The sequence below is a fragment of the Helianthus annuus genome, chromosome 9 (assembly GCF_002127325.2).
Source record: "Helianthus annuus cultivar XRQ/B chromosome 9, HanXRQr2.0-SUNRISE, whole genome shotgun sequence".
In the NCBI taxonomy this organism is placed as follows: Eukaryota; Viridiplantae; Streptophyta; class Magnoliopsida; order Asterales; family Asteraceae; genus Helianthus; species Helianthus annuus.
Genome location: NC_035441.2, coordinates 120684045 through 120702448, shown reverse-complemented (window position 1 = coordinate 120702448; position 18404 = coordinate 120684045). Strand labels below are relative to the sequence as shown.

At 35.5% G+C, this 18404-nt stretch overlaps 3 protein-coding genes across 3 annotated transcripts; all 3 read right to left on the bottom strand.

The window, feature by feature from the left end:
• Positions 1-1728: 1728 nt before the first annotated feature.
• On the bottom strand, positions 1729-8007 carry LOC110878421 (protoporphyrinogen oxidase, mitochondrial). Its single transcript, XM_022126722.2, has 19 exons — positions 7821-8007; positions 7688-7727; positions 7257-7392; positions 7102-7167; positions 6842-6892; positions 6398-6454; positions 6109-6170; positions 5984-6020; positions 5834-5899; positions 5680-5720; positions 4730-4850; positions 4449-4622; positions 4276-4350; positions 3996-4119; positions 3796-3904; positions 3648-3722; positions 3255-3361; positions 2016-2148; positions 1729-1939 (listed from the first exon to the last, which is right to left on the bottom strand). The coding sequence occupies exons 1-18, from the start codon at positions 7849-7851 to the stop codon at positions 2045-2047; spliced, it is 1476 nt and encodes a 491-aa protein (XP_021982414.1). The 5' UTR covers positions 7852-8007; the 3' UTR covers positions 1729-1939; positions 2016-2044.
• Positions 8008-11534: 3527 nt separating this feature from the next.
• Positions 11535-12249, bottom strand: LOC110876224. Its single transcript, XM_022124398.1, has 2 exons — positions 11748-12249; positions 11535-11650 (listed from the first exon to the last, which is right to left on the bottom strand). Exons 1-2 carry the CDS (start codon positions 12247-12249, stop codon positions 11535-11537), a joined length of 618 nt encoding a protein of 205 aa, XP_021980090.1.
• Positions 12250-14216: 1967 nt separating this feature from the next.
• On the bottom strand, positions 14217-17452 carry LOC110878420 (ribosome-recycling factor). The gene is made up of 8 exons (XM_022126721.1): positions 17166-17452; positions 15456-15623; positions 15245-15360; positions 15081-15172; positions 14947-14968; positions 14792-14860; positions 14607-14726; positions 14217-14533 (listed from the first exon to the last, which is right to left on the bottom strand). The coding sequence occupies exons 1-8, from the start codon at positions 17365-17367 to the stop codon at positions 14453-14455; spliced, it is 870 nt and encodes a 289-aa protein (XP_021982413.1). The 5' UTR covers positions 17368-17452; the 3' UTR covers positions 14217-14452.
• Between the last annotated feature and the right edge of the window lie 952 nt (positions 17453-18404).

Here is an 18404-nt window from a genome sequence, read left to right as displayed (position 1 = left end):
CTCCTGACACGAAGTGCAACCGCCGCAGGCGGCATGATGACATCCGTGCCAGGGGTCAACTCAAACGTCGCTCTCAGCGACTTATCTCACCAACTAGTCAGAAGTTCAAATTTCGAAGTTTCCCGCCATAAAACGCACAAGTAACTTCATGCAGAAGTTACATGAGCCGCGCCAGATATAGATAAACTATTATAATCTCGCGCGCCTAAAGGGTACAATAACAAATCACCCAACACCTGCCTTGGGCCTGCGCATGAGGAACGGCAGTTTTCTACATGCGCCTTACAAGTCAGGACCAAAAGGACAACTTCCCCTTCTCTTATTTTTATTAAGTCCAGAGCTCCAACCACTTGCGTTGCGCATGGTGCAGCACTGGACTGGGGGGACTTGAAGGGGTATGGTCCCAAAAAGTCGCGCAAACCTCATAACAGGTTGCACGTGAGACCATACTCCTTAGCATAACAACTTGATAATAACAACCTCGCGCAGCTCACATCACATTATGACTTACCCCGCGCGAGGAAGAGCACATAATAAACTCAGACATCAACACTTAGCATAAAAACAATGGTATAAATGGGCACACTAGCCCCGCGCGGGTTAGTTGCCATCAAACAAAATCCTCTCCATTGGAAGACGCGCTGTTACCTACAGAGGTACACAGGGTACAAGTGGCAGTAAAAAGAGTCAATGAGCGTCCAGCAGGCTCTGTTCAATCGTGCGCCATGATCCCCTGACGATAAGTACACAAGGACGCCTACATGGCACCAATCAAGAGACGGGGACAACTGTCCCACGATCTCCACTTGTCTGCTGATGACAGAAGGACAACAAGGCCGACAACAATGACACGTGGCTCCAATCAAGGTGCGCCAGCACCGACGAGCATCTAGAAGCCACTAAGCGGTCGAGGCCAGCGAGGCAAAGAGCATATTCGTTGTTGTCCGTTTCTGGCCCAAGGCCCATCAGCCCACAACCTCTTATACCTCTCCGGCTATAAATAGAGACCTTCATTCCTCAGGTTAAACATTCTATTCCCTTGGCTCTCACTCTTTATACTTAATTACTCTCAAAGCAGTCGCTTATTCTCACGCCGGAGCCTGGTTAAGAGGGAAACCCCCACATTCCCCTCTTAACGAGTAACGGTGTTCTGTTTTGCAGGTTGATTTACCAGTCGGAGCTCAAATACCTCAAAGAAGATTAACCTCTATGATAGAAACATAAACCCTTCTAATTAATACCCTAATTAGATCACTGTTTCTTCAGGGTCTTTAATATTAAATATTTTAACTTATATCCTTAAATGATTAGGTTTTCTAAATCCTATTAATTAAATACATTTAAAAATGAATCAAGTGTTGTGCCGACATTACTTGGCATTTACACGTTTAAAACAACAAAAAAGAAAAGTTGAAAACTGTTTGGATATTGAAGTCAAAGGTTGACCCTAGGAGAATCGAATAATTAATTAATTTTATTTATAATGCAAAAACAAAAGATAACATAAATGTTTGTAACTAGATATTTTGGTGGAACAAGAGCATGTATGTTGGGTACTACTTAAACATCATCTGGTCGGGTGTCTGTTTTAATGGCGATGGTTCAAGCTGTCTACGTCACCGTTTTACCAAGTTAATTCCTAATGCGTAACTGTACCTAATAAACCATATATAACAACTCTTAGGATGTAAGATTCATACTTTGATTATTCTATCTAACATGAAAACGTTATCATAAATTAATCATGTTATTTTGATATTTAAGATACATTATTCAAACATGTCATTAGTTAAGCTTTGCTCCAACAATAAGTTTATACAGCATCGCCACCCTCACTCACCTTCAAAAACACACAACGAAAAGCCATGCCGAATTTTCATCAAATATATCCAACCTCAAATGAACAAAAATTCTTTTGATCTACATTCTCTGGACAACCCTGATATTACAATTGCAAATTCATTACTTTGCATTAAAAATAATAATAATAAATATAAATAAAAAATAAAAATTACCAGTTATCACATAATCCAACATTATCCTTCTACTTCTCGTCCGAATAAGAATCCAAGTATGCGATCACAGATTCGGCTGCTTTGCATCCCGAGGATATTGCTTTCCCGACAGAGAGCCCTCCTTTGTGGTTACCTAATAAAATTAGGGTTAATTTCCATACTATAAATTAACAACATATATTGGCTTCACCGTGTTGTACCCTATGTTTAGGGGGTATTTCAAAAAAAAAGATTTTTCACTTCTAACCCAAAACATCTCATCTTTGCAATTTAATCCTTTTTTTTTACTTTTAACACAACGCTTTTCATCTTTTGCAATTTAACCCCAACACTTTTTTACTTTCAACTTTGGCCCCATATCTTTCGCAAGTTTTTTGTTTTGCATTCGTTCAAAATTTTGCGTAACACGCCGCAACGTGCATGTGGGGTTCAAAGTTTTTTCGTCTATTTTTCCCGTTTGACAAGTTCGTCGCAACCCGCGGGTCCTAGATCGACTTAGTTATTTTTCTATGTTTTACGTTTTAGCCTAAATTTTCCGCATTAACACGCCGCAAGGGGTGTGCGTGGTTCAACGATTTTACATCTACTTTTCATTCGGTTTTATTTTTTCCTTTTCTATTTATTTTGTTGTTACGAGTTTTTACGGTGTTGGTCGCTGGCAGTGGTGTGACATTGGTGCTACTTTGCATGGTTTTACGCCCCCCCTCCCCCGGACGCAACGCCAGGGCCTTAATACTAGTTGTCATAAAATACCAACATATTAATCTCATTCTTTCATATTGGTCTATATTTTTACTCGTACCGATTGAGACATTGAACTCGATATAGGTGTTTTATTTTCGTCTTTTTTAATGTCAAAATTTAGCAACCTACTTTCTCAAATGTTCCACATGAGCTATTGTAGTATGATCCTATAAAGGCATGAAGAAAAACAAGCATTTTACAAAGTTTGACTATTAAATTGGTACGGGTCAAGGTAAAATGACCAATGTGGAACACTAAGATATGTAACGTGCTGCTATCCTATGGCATCAGCCCAAGCATATAACCTCATCAATAAAGGAGCAAAATGGATCTGGTCGGGTTGAACACTAAGCTATTTTATTTCTATCCATTTGACCCATTAGAGAAAAACCTCATCCAAATCCACCCATCTGTAAGTAAAAAAGGGTCAAAATTCTCACCTCTACCTACCAACATATAATTTATCCATTTTTATTTCAAGACAAAACATGTTACCTGCATAAAAGTATCCGGGTAGCTCCCTTTCCATTTTCTCAATTGCTTCAATGACTGAACCATAGCCGCGCCCATACAATGGAAATGCTTTGCTCCAATAATAGTGACTGCAATTAAATTCACATCCCCATAACGTATAGCATAACCATAACCAAAAAGGCAAAAAAAAGAGCAAACTTTAAGCATAAGCTGTATTTACATTGTGCATACATCTATGTACCTCAAGACTTATTTAACTTTTTGTTACTTTTAGCAACAATTTCAGTTCGCGATGGAAAACGTCAAGTTGAATAAGAAACTTTGTTTAAACAGATAAAGAGACCATAGGTAAGCAAGTGGTTACATTCCTTATTCTAGTAAAAAAAAATATTGTTAGTAGTGTTGTGCCCTTACGTTAGAAATTTTGGCTCCCCTTCTGTTCCAAGCAACAGTCTGAGGTCAGAAGTTACTATATGCTTCAACTCGTCCCTGAAATAGTATTTTAGATTATTGACACATGCCCAAAAAATTCACTAAAACTTGCGTAATTAAGTGAGCCTACCTCGAAGCTTTGGCCAGTTCTTTGTTTCGACTACCCCCAACAAAGGTGGTGTAAAGGTACACGTCTTCCGAGGCGCGATCTGGAAACATCATCGAGGAGAAGAGAGTGCCTGCATAGCAGAATTTTCGCTATGCCGTTACGGTAAACAAATTAAAAAAAAAAAAAAAAAAAAACTATTGGAGGCCAGTATCAAGCCTCACCTAGTGTCCTCAAACCATTTTTCTGCTCCTTGGCTGGAACAAGAACTCCAAAACCCTCGAGGGGCTGCTTCACGTTTTCTTTCTTGAAAGTCGAGATTATTACTGATATTGGCATATAACTCACCTGCACTACAAAAACCAAAAGCTAAAAAATGACACTAAAAAAGTTTTAATTTTTAATTGGATGCTGATGTTAAAAGGTTTTTCCTCTTGGTAGAATTTACCGACTGTCAAATTTGACGGAACTATAACTTAACTAATGCTTCGGTAAAAAACATACCTCTGGTATGAAATTAAGCGGAAACGGACTTCCGATCTTTGTAATCTTCATTTCTTTTACATTGCCAAGTGGGGCCTAATTGGGGAACATATCTTCATCAAGATTCAAAAATGCAAGAGATTAACCAAATTTATGTCACGGATAGTAAAAGATTACCCAATGGATGTACTCACAGTCATGATCACAGCATCGAAAGATTGCTGAAATTGTTTGTTTTGATCTGGAGCACAACATATTGACCAATTACCAACCGCGTTACCATCGCAGTTGTAGGACATTTCAAGCACCTTTGATTGAAGATTAAGTTCATGGGGTCCGATCTCTTTGCATAGTGCATCAGTGAGTGTCTGCATAACGATAAAGCATGAATAACCAAAATAACGTCTGTAAAAAAAAAGATAATTGTAATTAAATTTAGGGTCTTGTCGAAATCAGTAAATCACCCTCGTCTTACCTGCATTCCACCGAAAAACGAAAAAGAACCACGCCTACGTTTGCTGTTTCCAGAAGGTTTCCTTTTCCCATTTCTGGAAGATACCATAGACTGAAACGCCCCAGAAACGATTGAACCAAACCTGAATGTAAAATAAATAGTTGTAACTATTCAACTGATTTTAAGTCTTAAGAAATAGAATAAAATGCCATTTTCGTCCCTGAGGTTTGGTGATAGAGATCGCATACGTATTAGTATATTGTAATAGTGTAAGGGGTATTAGTGTAATTACTTTTCTATAAATAAGGCATTAGTCATTAGTGAAGGATAGGAAGAGAATTAGTTAGTGATTAGGCTCATTGCCTTGTGCATGAGAAGGGCTTAGCCCTGGACCACTTCGGTGGGTATTATTGTGTATCGTCTTCTTCATTCTATCAATATAGTTACAGCTTTGTTTTCATCGTTTCTTTTAGATTCAATCTCTATCATTTGGCCAGTTTTGCGACTTTCGTCCAAAGGTTTGTTTTATCGCATCTGGATCCAAAAGGTTTGAGATCTTGCCAATTTTATCCGGCTCGTTAACTCCATCCATTTTCTCCATTAAGTCATGGATATTTTCGTCTTTTTTGTTAGCTTAAAGGGCAATTCGGTCTTTTGTATACTTGTACATTATGCTAAATGCTTGTACATAAAGTGAAAAAGACCGAATTGCCCTTTAATTTAACAAAAAACGATGGAAATACCCCTGACTTAACGGAGAAAAATGGATGGAGTTAACGAGCCGGATGAAATTGGCAAGATTTCAAACCTTTTGGAACCAGATGCGGAAAAACAAACCTTTGGACGAAAGTAGCAAAACTAGCCAAACCTCAGGGACGAAAACGGCATTTTACTCTAAGAAATAAGTGATGAAAGTCATTATTCCACAGGCCATTTGAAGAATGAATTAGCATTGGTTATTACAAACATACCTTCTTTCTAAATCCCATAACTCAGGAAATGCATGACGCATCTGTGTGGAAAAGTAAAGGAATTTAAGCAATATATTAAGCAGTTATGTGTGGTTATTTGAAAGCAGTTATGTATATTTTCTCAAAAAAGCATACAGCAACAATAGTTACTCACAGAAAGTGATTCGGGATCTCCGCCGCTTGTTCCCGCAACAACTGGATCAATGAGATACTCAACAACCTTAAATAAACAAGTCAAATATTAATAACTCGGAGAAACAAAATCAAAAACAGAAACAAAACATTATGTAGAATACACAAACACCTCCTTCCCAAAATGACGTTGAAAGAATTCTCCAACACTGCGAAACAAAATGTTAAGAACCTAACGGCATGTATCGAATATAACTACTTAAAGCAGATGAAATGGAACAAGGCTGTGTATTTTACCTCTCTGGTGCGTCAGATGACTTATTCTTCTTCCATAAAAACGGCTCCAAAAGAATTTGAACCTGTAAAATTTGCAAACAAACCCGATAATAATCGTATATACATTGTAATCACAAAACTACAATTAAAGTAAACAAACATTATATTTGATTACGAATAACAGAATAAAGAGTGTGCTTTAATCTAAACAATGAGCAACATTAAGAAGATAGTATGAGAGTGAAGGATTATAATAAGATATGGCATCCTTATGCTTGAACTTTCAAGGTAGCAGGAGCTACTAACGTACCTTCGACTGAGTGGAAAGAAAACTGCTTCTGATCAGTGCAATTGGGTTAGAAGGTATCTGCAACCATGAGATTGACCACGTTATGGTCAATAACACGATACATGAAGTCATGAACTTGAGACGTATAAAAGATAAGTAGTAAGAAGACAACTAAGGCCTCATTCAACAAAGATTTTGTTTTTTCGTTCTCTGGACGTAAAAAATACAAAACCGGTGTTTGACAAACCGTGACTTGGATCTTTTCATGGATTGCAAAACTGAATTCTGAAATTACTCATGTTATTATTTGACTTTGATGAGATTAAGCTTGCAAACCTAATAAAGCACAATTCACCTTACATTTTAATTTTTTATCTTCCTTTCTTTTTTTTTTCTTTTGTTTGAGAAAGGGAATTTATCAATATTGAGGATCATTAGTTAAGTATGGTGTTGAGATATTCATACCAGTACAGGTTTTCCATTTCTTACAATGTACCGCTTGTGCTGTGAAATCGGCTGCAGCAGGAAATAGTGTTAGGACTCAGCAAGGATGTAGTGATTATAAAAGATAAACTGGATCAGCCTTAAAATTGGGTTTAATTATTTGTATTTATACAAAAAAAAAAAAAAATTTGTTCTTTTTTGTTTCAGAAGATGTTCGCATATGAACAGTTAGTACACAAACTATGGGAAGTATGGCAGCTATATCAAACACAATAACTTACAAACTGTTGTTTATCTCGAAGCCCAAGATCATCAATCAAACTGCTGACCTCTGCCTCACTCTCAGTCTGCGTAAATCGTAAGGTAAACTATATGTTAAGCATCATCATGAAAATTGCTTAATATTGCAGATTGACATCAATCATATTATACATACCATAGTATTGGCACCCTCATCCCATATTAAACCATCTTGCGAAACGCTCCGTAGTTTCCCGCCTACTCTCCCATCAGCTTCAAAGACAGTGACATTTAATCCATGTAACTTTAACTTATAAGCAGCAGCACAACCACTGAAAAAACAATAAACATATTGTTTCTCAATTTCAAATTAGGTCATTCCTCTAATTATCAAAACATTCTGCAAATCCTAAATGTCTCCTCAATAAATAAACTAAACCTATGTATGACTGACTGACTGATCATTCATTTCTTAGTCAAATTCTACCATCTAAATTCATTACTGGTACCAATTTCACTAATGCTTTTGGTATCTAAAACAAATTGATGATATTGCAACTTGAAATATTGAAAATATTCTAGCAAATTACATCAACAAATTCGCTAATTTAAGTTGAAGTTTCGTACCTGACACCGGCACCAACAACGGCAACTCGCTTAGCAGGTTCTGTAGAGAATAATAAATTTCATTAGTTATGGATGCAAATGCAACAAAACTGCAAGTGAAATTAGGATAAAAGGTAAAAAGAAGAACCCTAACTTTGGTTGTCAGGTGTAGTTGGTGAAGCCATTTTTGGTTTCTCTGTGGGTGAAGACGAAGTCACCTGGTAATCTGATTCTGATTATCGGGGTTGGTATTTTGTCTTATTGGGTCGGGTCGGGTAGAGAAGTTCCGTGGGCAAAAAGTAGCTAGCTATAAAGTAACTGCGTGCCACGAACTCCAAGTCTCCAACTGTGGACCAATGGGTTTAACTACTACAAGAGCTATTATTATTTTGGACGTATATCATAAACTAAAACTGAAAAGGATAACATGTAGTTTAGTTTATAGAATGCTTTGAGCACTTAGTTTATAGAATGATTTAATCACCTAATTTTAATATATAATGCTAATATAGTTCATCCTAAGCAGTGACGGATTTAGCCTAAAACATCAGGGGTGCCTCTAAATTCTTTTTACTGTATATTCAAGAATTCTTGAAGGCCCTATAAGAGTAGTAAAAATGGGTCCTGAGGGGTAGATATATATAGAAACGCGATCAAGATAAAACGTTCAAAAGTGTGAGAACGGTGAGAACGCATCCTGGCCCAACACGTGTCTCGCGATATAGAGAAGGGCGGAGGGGCTTTTTTGTCTTTTCATTCTTCTTTTATTTTCCCTACGCGGTATAATATTTTATGGCGTCTAAGTTTTTTTTTTGGCGTTAATTGTATCTTTTAAACTTTTTGGCGTTGAATTAATCGTTTTTGTGTCACATGTATAATTTTTTGGCGTTATAGCGTTTTCTGGTTAATTTTTTGGCGTTTTTGGCGTTTTGTATAATAATTCACTACGAGTCATTAAAATTTGCATAATATTACAGAAGACCAATTTTTTTTGGCTTTTAGTGAATTTTTTGGCGTTTAATACCCCTTTTTACAAGGTGCTTTGACAGCAGCTGTTCTCCCAGTTTTAACACTACCGGCGTTTTGGTGTTTGTAGTTTTTGGCGTTTTATATAATAATGTATTTTATTTATAGAGAATTAGATCACAAAACAACATATAACTTAATATCAAAACAATATAAAATGAAAACAAAAATAATATAAAATGGTAATCTAATTTTTCTTCCGAATCTTCAATGTCATCAGCCTCTTCTTTGTTGAATTTGTTTTTGGTGTTTTGAACCTTTTTTGAATACTTTAGCTAGATGCCAACTTTTCTTCATAAACCCCGTTTTTTTTTAGTAGAAGCTGCTTAGTGGCAACCTGTTTTTTGGTGTGATATTCTTGTTTGGTGGCATGTCATTAAAGATCAACTCTTGTTTGATGCTATTTGTAATAATGGAGTCCAAAATAGCATTTTACCCTTATGTTGATCTCTTTATTCCATTCAAATAATCATCAAGAACAAAGCTTACATGATGGAATATCACTGTCATCAGTCTCTTTTTCTTGAATATTTGTCCATCTCATTCAGCAAAATATTATTGAGTTAACCCCCTCAAAAAAAGGATGCATTTCAGTGAAAGCTTTGCCATCTGTGGCGTTTTAAATGGAGTGGTTTATAGAGGATATGACATTTTTGTGTTTTTATGGGTGTGTTTAATTTCATTGTGTATAGACCCTTCTATTAAAGGTCAAAATTTGCTGGTTAATGTTTTCATAAGCATATGCGTTTCATGGCATTCGTTGTCTAGAGCGATGCCCATGGATAGGATTTGCCTCTGTATCTCTTCTTCCATCTTCAGAATAGCGCTGACCGTCTTAACATACACCCTCCTTCTGTTGTCAAAATGGAGGACGTATCGCCTGATTCCCAGAGTGTATCTCCACGAAACGATTGTTGCCATTTTTGGCGTTTTGTTTAATTTGGCGTTTTTGGTTAAAGATGTTTTTTTGCAGAAAATGGATAGATTGAAGTGATTATGGAAGCTATGTTTTTACGTTTGTTTATATAATGATGTTTTTGGCGCGTAATTTAGAAGGGAATTTCTTCTAATAAATGTTAATAACTGTAATTCAGTTATTTGTGTTGTTTCATCTTCCTGTAATATTCAACGCGTTTTATTTTTAATTTTTAGCGTTTTGTTTTTAATGGCGTTTTATTTTTTGTATGGCGTTTATCATTTGATGGCATTTTAAATATGAGCGGTAAAAGACTCTTTTACCCTTAATGAAGCGCGTCCCACATAATAAAATTGATGTTATTTACGAAAACGCCACCGTGCAATCTAGTCCATCGATTGTTTTGATCGGACGATCCATAAGCGTTCCCACCGTTCTCACACTTTTCATCGTTTTCTCTAAATCCTGACCCGATATATATATATATATATATATATATATATATATATATATATATATATATATATATATATATTTAAAATTAAAACCCCTAAGAAAGGGAGTTAATGTCTTAGTGAATTTTATTAGGTATAAAGTAACAAGTCTGAAATAAAATATAAAATGATAAAAGTAATACATAAAATTAATTAAATAGTAAAAAAAGAAAAAGCAAAAAGAACCAGCTTATAGTATACTTTTTTAAATTAAAAACTAAATAAGAAAATTAAGTATTCAAGGATATATATAGTAGCTAACGTGTTGTTATAAAGAAAAAACCAGCAAGTAATAAATATTATCTTTAAGTTTTTAAAACAATACAATTCAACATATACATTCAACATATACAATCTTCATGGGCGGTAACAGTGCTCGCCCATTATTGGCTGAAATGGGCGGCTAAGCTAATAGTGTCAGCTGCCTCAGCTGCCTGGTATTCTCCTATTGGTCCAATAAATTTACGCTTTTATCCCGCTTTAAAATTACGATTTTGCCATCAATTTAAAAATATGTTTTTGCCCTCACATAAAAATAAATTTACGTTTTAGCTCCCAGCTAAATATTTGAATTTTCCCCTCGGTTCAAAATTACGATTTTGCCCTGTTTAAATTTGCACTTTTACAATTAGTTTTTTTCCCTTAAAATTGCGATTTTTACCATCAGTTCAAAGTTATGTTTTTATCCCCACTTAAAAATAAACTAACGCTTTTGCTCCCAGCTAAAATTTCAATTTTGTCATCGGATCAAAATTACGATTTTGCCACGTTTAAATTTACAGATTTGCCATTAGGATTTTTTTCTCACAGTTACGTTAGGATTTTGCCTTCAACTTAAATTTACATTTTCCCCATCGTTTTTGTTTGTTTTCCTGGTTAAATTACAATTTTGCCCCCAGTGTAAAATTACAGTCATGCCGGCAGCTGCCTGACACTCCCCCATTGGTCCATTTAATTTACCATTTTATCCCTGAAATAAAATTATGATTTGGCCCTCAGTTAAAAACTACGTTTTTCCCATCGTTTTAATTTTTTTTAGCAAAACTATAAAAGTTTTTTTTTTCATTGGTTAAATCCATTTAATTTTTTCCCGTGTCAAGGAGCTAACTAAGACTCGCTCATTAGACCATGTGTAGTGGTAGAGGGTTATAATGCCCCCACCATGGGGCATTATACGACACGTGGCGTCCTAGTCAGCAAGGGGGTATTATAGCAAAAGTGGCGTAGTGGGGCATTATTCCAATAACCCCCATTCAATCATTTCACAATCATTTCACAATTATTTTTTTTAATTTAAAACATAAAAAAACTTCATTAATCTAAAAATAAAATTACATTACTTGAAATACAAAAAAAAAAAAAACTGAAAAAAAAAACAGAAAAAAAAAACAATACTAGAAATAAAAAAAACATCCGATTAAATTAAAAAAAACTAGTTTTCGTCTTCGCTTTCTTCACCCTCGCCAACTTCGTCTTCCTCGTAGATCTTTTGAAGGTCCTCCCATGTAGGCGTTTTAAGATAACGCGCACCGTACACATCAATTATACCTTTATAAAAAATTATAGATAAACATAAGATTCAAAAAAAAAATTCTAAGCATACTCGTCGTTTAAAAAAAATAAAAGTAAAGTATAAGAATTATACCGCGACAAAAATGTTCCAAGCTATCTCGTGTTGTTTTCTCCGCCATTTTTAGATACTCGTCGTTGATGTCGGTAGTGTTACCATAAGCAAGGATTCGTAATGCCGACGTACACTTTTGGATACCGGTAAATCCAAGTGCCCCTCTCGCATCCGGTTTTTGTTTAAAATAATCGTAGTGGGCTTCCAAGTCGTTGACTATGCGTAGAAACAACCGCTTACTCATCCGGAAACGACGCCTAAAAAATTCGTTTGAAAATGTCGGCGCCTCGTCAAAATAGTCTTTCATCAAACGATCGTGTGCCGCGCGTCGGTCTCGTTCAACATAGCCTCTTTTATTTTTTTGTGCTTGGGGCCGACGAGAATGGTTGACATATCGCACCGCTAGTTGACATGCACTCGTAACCGCCTCTTGCTCAAGCTCCTCATCGGTCGAACCATCGCCATCCGCAAAATACTCGTTGTAGTAAAAATTTATCATGGATGAAGAACTAGGAGAATCCATCAAGTTTTTTTAAAAAGTGTGGGATTTTTTAGAGAGGTTTTGAGATTGTTTTTGTTGAAATTGGATGAGTTTTGGTTGTTTATATATATATATATATATAATAGGTTTAAAAAAAAATAAATCAAACTAGCCGTTAGGAATATAGCCGTTTGATTGGTTGTGGTTTGTGGATTAAGCGTTTTAATTTAAACGCCGGGATCAATTTTTTTGATTTAAAACGCCCCAAAACGCCCCCCGTAATGGGGATATGGGCGTTATAGAGCGTTTTGGGGCAAAATTTTTTAAAAAAAAAACGCCCCATTACGTATGGTCTTAGTCTTGAAAAAATACAGTTTTGCTCTGAGCAGAAAATTACGGTCTTATCATCGTTTTAGTTTTTTTCCTAGCAAAATTATAGTAGTATTTTTTTAATTGATTGAGAATTATTCGGCTATCATCCCGTAACACGGACGGAACAACTACTAGTATTATACAAAGTTTAGTTTATTTGTCAGAAAAGTAAAAGTCAAGTACATTAGGACAAATACCCCCTACTTCTCTTCACCACTTCAAAACCCATTTGCACTTGTAGCTTTTTTCTTTGGCCGGCCGGGAAAAAATCCCCGTCAATGGTATTTCAAATAATTCAACCGCCACCCAGATATCCCTTCCTTCTCTATTGCACTTCTGAGACGGACTTGAGGGGTAACACGGACTATCCCTAACCACCTTCTAAATTCACCCCTAATCCTAAGTTCGTTACTTTTATATATTTAGTGATTAATTCAGAATACAAAACAACATGTATTCTTAACTTAGGTTAATTAAAAAAAGAGTTAAATGTCATTTTAGTACATGTGGTTTGGGTCATTTTGCTAGTTTAGTCCAAAGGTTTCATTTTTCACATGTAGGTCCAAAAAGGTTTCAACATTGCCATTTTAGTCCATTGGGTTAACTTTATCCATTTTTTCTGTTAACGAGAACGCCAATTTGGTCATTTTATATGGTTGAATTGCCCTTCTAATTAGCAGAATTACATATAAAATGACTGAATTGGCCTTCTTGTTAACAGAATAAATAGATGAAGTTAACCCAGTGGACTAAAAAGGCAACGGTGAAATTTTTTTGGACTCACAGGTGAAAAATGAAACATCTGGATTAAACTGGCAAGATGACCCAAACCACAGGGACTAAAATGGCGTTTAACTCTTTAAAAAAAGTAGCATGAATCACCAACATCGTCTACCACAAATGCAAATTCATCAATACGATCCATATGTCCACTTTAAAAGGCAAATGCCTCCACCAAGTGGGCTATTCCACATTGACAGGTAATTTATGTCTATATAAATAAGCGTTTTTAACTAAAAATGATATAATCCAAAGAAAATAAATTAGAAAAAAACATAACAATATAAATTAATAGCTCAAAATCAATCAAAGATTAAATGAAAATACCCCTCTTCATAATTAACCCTTCAAAGATTAAATGTAAATACCCCTCTTCATAATTAACCCTCACGAATCAAGTTCAAGTTGAGTCTGTATTAACTCGAGTTCCAAACAAGTAATAATATGAATAAAGCCAGCTCGACTTGATGTCTTCAACAAACCAAAAACTAAGCTTGTTTTCAGCTGACCTCTAACTCGAGTTGACTCATGAGTCGATGAGTTTGTTAATCGTCTTCGTTAACATGGAAACAAAGAAGATCCAGACGACAGGAGATGGTTACTAAGGTCTAGACATTGTCTATGGACAATCAGAGTACTACTTACCCTTGTTGAACCAAGATCGTTAATGCCATAGTATGGACCGTTCAATCTATTTTTGCAGACATTTTTTTTTCCACTCAAGCGAGCACACATCAGCTCAAAAGCAGCTTGAATTTTTTCGAGCACAAGCTGAATTTATTAAAGTTTCTTTTAAACTAACTCCAAACAAGTTAAGAGCCATAACTTCTGCTTTTACTAATAATAATAATACTAACTTAGCTAAATTATATCCTGTGTGGATTTCGAACCGTGAGCACAGTTTCTATCACAATTATGGACTCATAAAACAGATATGAATATGTTTAGGTAAGGCTCTCCAAACCCACACCAACCACCCAATAATGCAGTAAAAATCAACATAAAGTTTCATCTCCAAATCACACTTTTGATTGCATGAAAATCTCCATGATGAAAGATTATATCTTCTAGACCTAAAGCAAACTACTTGTCCTTAGCTTGAAGTGATTTCCTTTTCCTTAGCTTTGCATAATTCTTCAGCTGACTTGCTGTACTTTTTTGTCAACTCTTCAACCTGAAAAAACCAACAAGAATACGATGAGCAAAAATATTGTGGTAAATTCGTAATCCTTTAGTAAGGGCATTACTTCTTTTTCCAATCTTTTCGCATCATCTGCTGAAAAGCCCGAAACTGCTTTAGCTTTGTTCTTATCTTTATCCTTTCCTTCTGATTTTTTAGGCACAGACTTCTTTATCGTGTCCAAAGCCTGTATACCAAAGATGATAATTTAGCAACACAACTATGAGTAATAAAAACAATTTAATAGTTAACCTTTTGCCGGGCTCTTCTAATTCTTTGCTTGACATCTTCAGCAGACTTCGAAACCACTTTGCATACAGCCTGAAGCATAAGGCATTAGCTTCTATGATACACAAATTGCTAGAAGAATTTTCGGAAATTAGCATGACTATGGAAAATAAACTCACCTGCATATGCTCTTTGGTCATGCTGCATATTGCAAAAATGCAAAGATACCCAAAAGACTAATATTAGCAACCGAATTACAAATAAAAAACCTTCATCTCACATGTTAAAATTTGAACACAAGTTAGTGTCTTACGGAGGAATAGCTGTAATCAACCGTTCACCATCTGGCTTTGGATTCAAACCCAATGGCGATGAAACAATGGCTTTCTCTAGCTCTTTCAAGGCCTAAATGATTCAAGTGCAATGTCAGAACAGAAATGCAAATATGCAATCACTGATCTAACTGTTCATACTTACATTTGGATTGTATGGAGTTACTGATAGGGTTTTGGGGTCTAAAACTGAAACAACAGCCATCCGATTCAAAGGCATCTTCACACCACCGGTTTCTACTATTATATGGTCAAGCATTCCTAGAAAAGATATTGAAAAGGTAAAGAAAAAATTAACCAGAAACAAGCGTCATTTTGAAAAACTTCAGGAACAAACAAAGCAATAATATATGCACCTGCTGATGCTCTTCCAGTGCGCAATTTGCTCAGCTCATGTGATACTGCATCAATGGCAGCCTCCATCTCAGAGATAGCGGTTTGTTTAATAATTGGCCCCATATTCACAATTTCAATTCTGCTGCCAGCATCAGCATTAGCAACACCAAGTTCACCATCATCATCCCCTGAAAGTTTTGTTAAGTAATTGTTCTGTCGAGCTAATACAGGATTTTCATGCCACTAGACTAGAGAGATGTGAGGAAACCTTAACAACATATTTAATAGGGCTCCTAATCATGATTAGTGAGGCATGCATGGATGCATGATAAGTGAATCAGCTCTTTGGAATAATGCACTACATAATTAGGATTATGAGATTATCGAAGTTCAATTAGAAGACAGTGTTTAATAACATGATGCAGTGTTGTAGGGAAAGATAATAAGAATCAGATATGCTGAAAAAAGTAACTGAGATACGCAATTAGATCACCACTAAATCAAAACTATACCAAAAAGGGTTTCTGAAATGGAAAGGGCATAGTACAAGTATAAAAGCACATTTTATGATGAAAGGGGTTTATAAGTAATAATGCATTCGCTATCGCTCTCCTTTGGAAGTATTTGTCGGTTGAAAATGAAACTTTACCGCAGAATCGGAGTATCGAACATAAAAAAATGAACAAGGAACATAGACCTGATGAAGCAGTATATTGAGTTAAGCCTATAGTCTTTAGGCCAGGGTTGATGAAGCTGTATCCAAATGCAATAACAAAGGTGGGATTGGGGGTTTGTTCTAAATTGGAATTAAAAGTAGGGAAGTTCATCGGTTCGGATAATGATTTATTGCTATGAGGGATATGGTGATTGTATATCCAGTAAGTAGTGGTTTAGAGTCTATTGCACATTTCTTTTTTTAACCTTAAGAACCTATCACCTAAAAACTCACAGCCCCACCAATGCCATGCAAACCAACGAGACCAGGTAAAACTTCATAACAAGAGATAAGAGTTAAGAGTTCCAAAATGAATATAAGCAAGAGATAAGAGATATAAATGAGAAGATAAGTTGAGGCTGGGAAGGGGTGTTGCTGACTTGTTGCTCAAGCGTGTTGTTTTAATCTTGTTATAGCTTCTTCTCACAATTCTATAACAAAAGTTTATTCAAAACACTATGAAATTTGTCCGACCAAGAACATACTTCACCTTTGGGAAGCTGATTACAGATTGGTGAAAACTGAAAACTAGTACAAGCGATTAACAGTGTATAATGTGAACGTATTTGGTATGTTTATGTCTGCAAAATAGTAAAATACTATAATGCCTGGACTATAACTCATTTTCTTGGTAGATAGAGTCTTTGCTAACATAACTTAGGGAAACAGATTGAGTATAAGCCGTAAATAAGGAGTTCAGTCAACAGTCATTCGATACAATCGTGTGTTTGCCCTAATACTCTAATTATTCTTAATTTTGCTGCTAAAAGAAGAAACAGTAACATCCATATTCAAGAGGAAGTGGCATATCCAATTAACCTACTGCGGTAAACAATCACTTCTTCAAATAATGCAAAATTCACCTTAATTCTACTTTCATATACAAAAAAACTCTAATGCGTCTTAGTATCTTACTCCGCCTTCTAGTCAATTCAAATACGTGCAAGTATCCATATCGATACATATATTATCCATATCCGATACAAATTCATAAGAAAAATAGATAGAGAATTACATTTCTTCCGTGATTTAGCGAAGGATCTTCGAGATTCATGAAGAAAACCGATCTCCGGATAACTGGAACGATACGGATGCGGATCAGTAGCGGTTCTGAGGGAAGATGTAGCAGCGGCGAAGTGAGAACACCGGCGAGATGCTCGGAGTAAAGGATGTATGTTACGGCAGGATATGATTGCACGCTTTATTGAGATCGCCATCAGGTTTTCAGGGTTCTTCTTCTTCTTCTTCGTGTTTGCATCTAGGGTTTTATTAAACCCATCGCCTCACAGTTTCTGTTGTTGATATTTGTTGAGTTCACACTTTCCCCCCTTGTACTTTCACGTCTTTTCATTTTAGGTTATATAACAACGTAATATTCACACACACCCTCCCTGTATAATGTATATACCTACAAAGGGTGTCCTTGCGATGCGACGAGGGCGACATTTTGCATTGCGGTACTTGTTTCTAGTAGTTTTCTAATTCATATAATATTTATGGTAATATTATTGTGGTGGATATATGTCATAAGTGTTACACCTGTCTGGTAATTATTAAATTTAGAATTTATATTATCAAGTACTTCAAGAAACCATTTATACAATAAAGTAATACACAAATAAGAAAAAAATTAGTCTTATTCATATAGCTTGGGCATTGACCATAATATTTCATTTGTAAATGCAGGGTCTTTTGTGTTAAGTTCAGTTGTGATGCATGCTATTTTATCTCGGGTAGCGACGACACCAATCTTTGATTTTGGAAGGCTAAAGCATCCGAGCAGCTAGGTGTTGTAAGTTTTATTTTGTTATTTTTTTATGTGTTAAGTTCGGGTGTGATGCAATGTTCATATGTTTTAGTATAAAATTGTTATATAATTAAATTGTATTTCTCCATGTGCATATCAGATTAGTATTACATGTTATGTAGTAAATTTCTTTGTTTTTTATGCGTATATGATTATGTTTAGATATCTAGGTTGTGCTTTGTGTTTGCATACATTATCTTAGACTGATCATAAGATATTCACAATTAAATATCTTTACAAGAATACACAAAATAAAATAAAAGAATTACATTAACAGTTAAACATCTATACTATAAAAACAAAACAAAAAAACATATTCATGCCTTAAAAATAAACACATGTGCAAAGATCTGAAAGTTTAAATATTGAAGAACCAAAACCACTGAATAATAAATAAGATGAATGTTAAGTGTGAATATATAGGAGAATAAATCAAAGTTATATGAA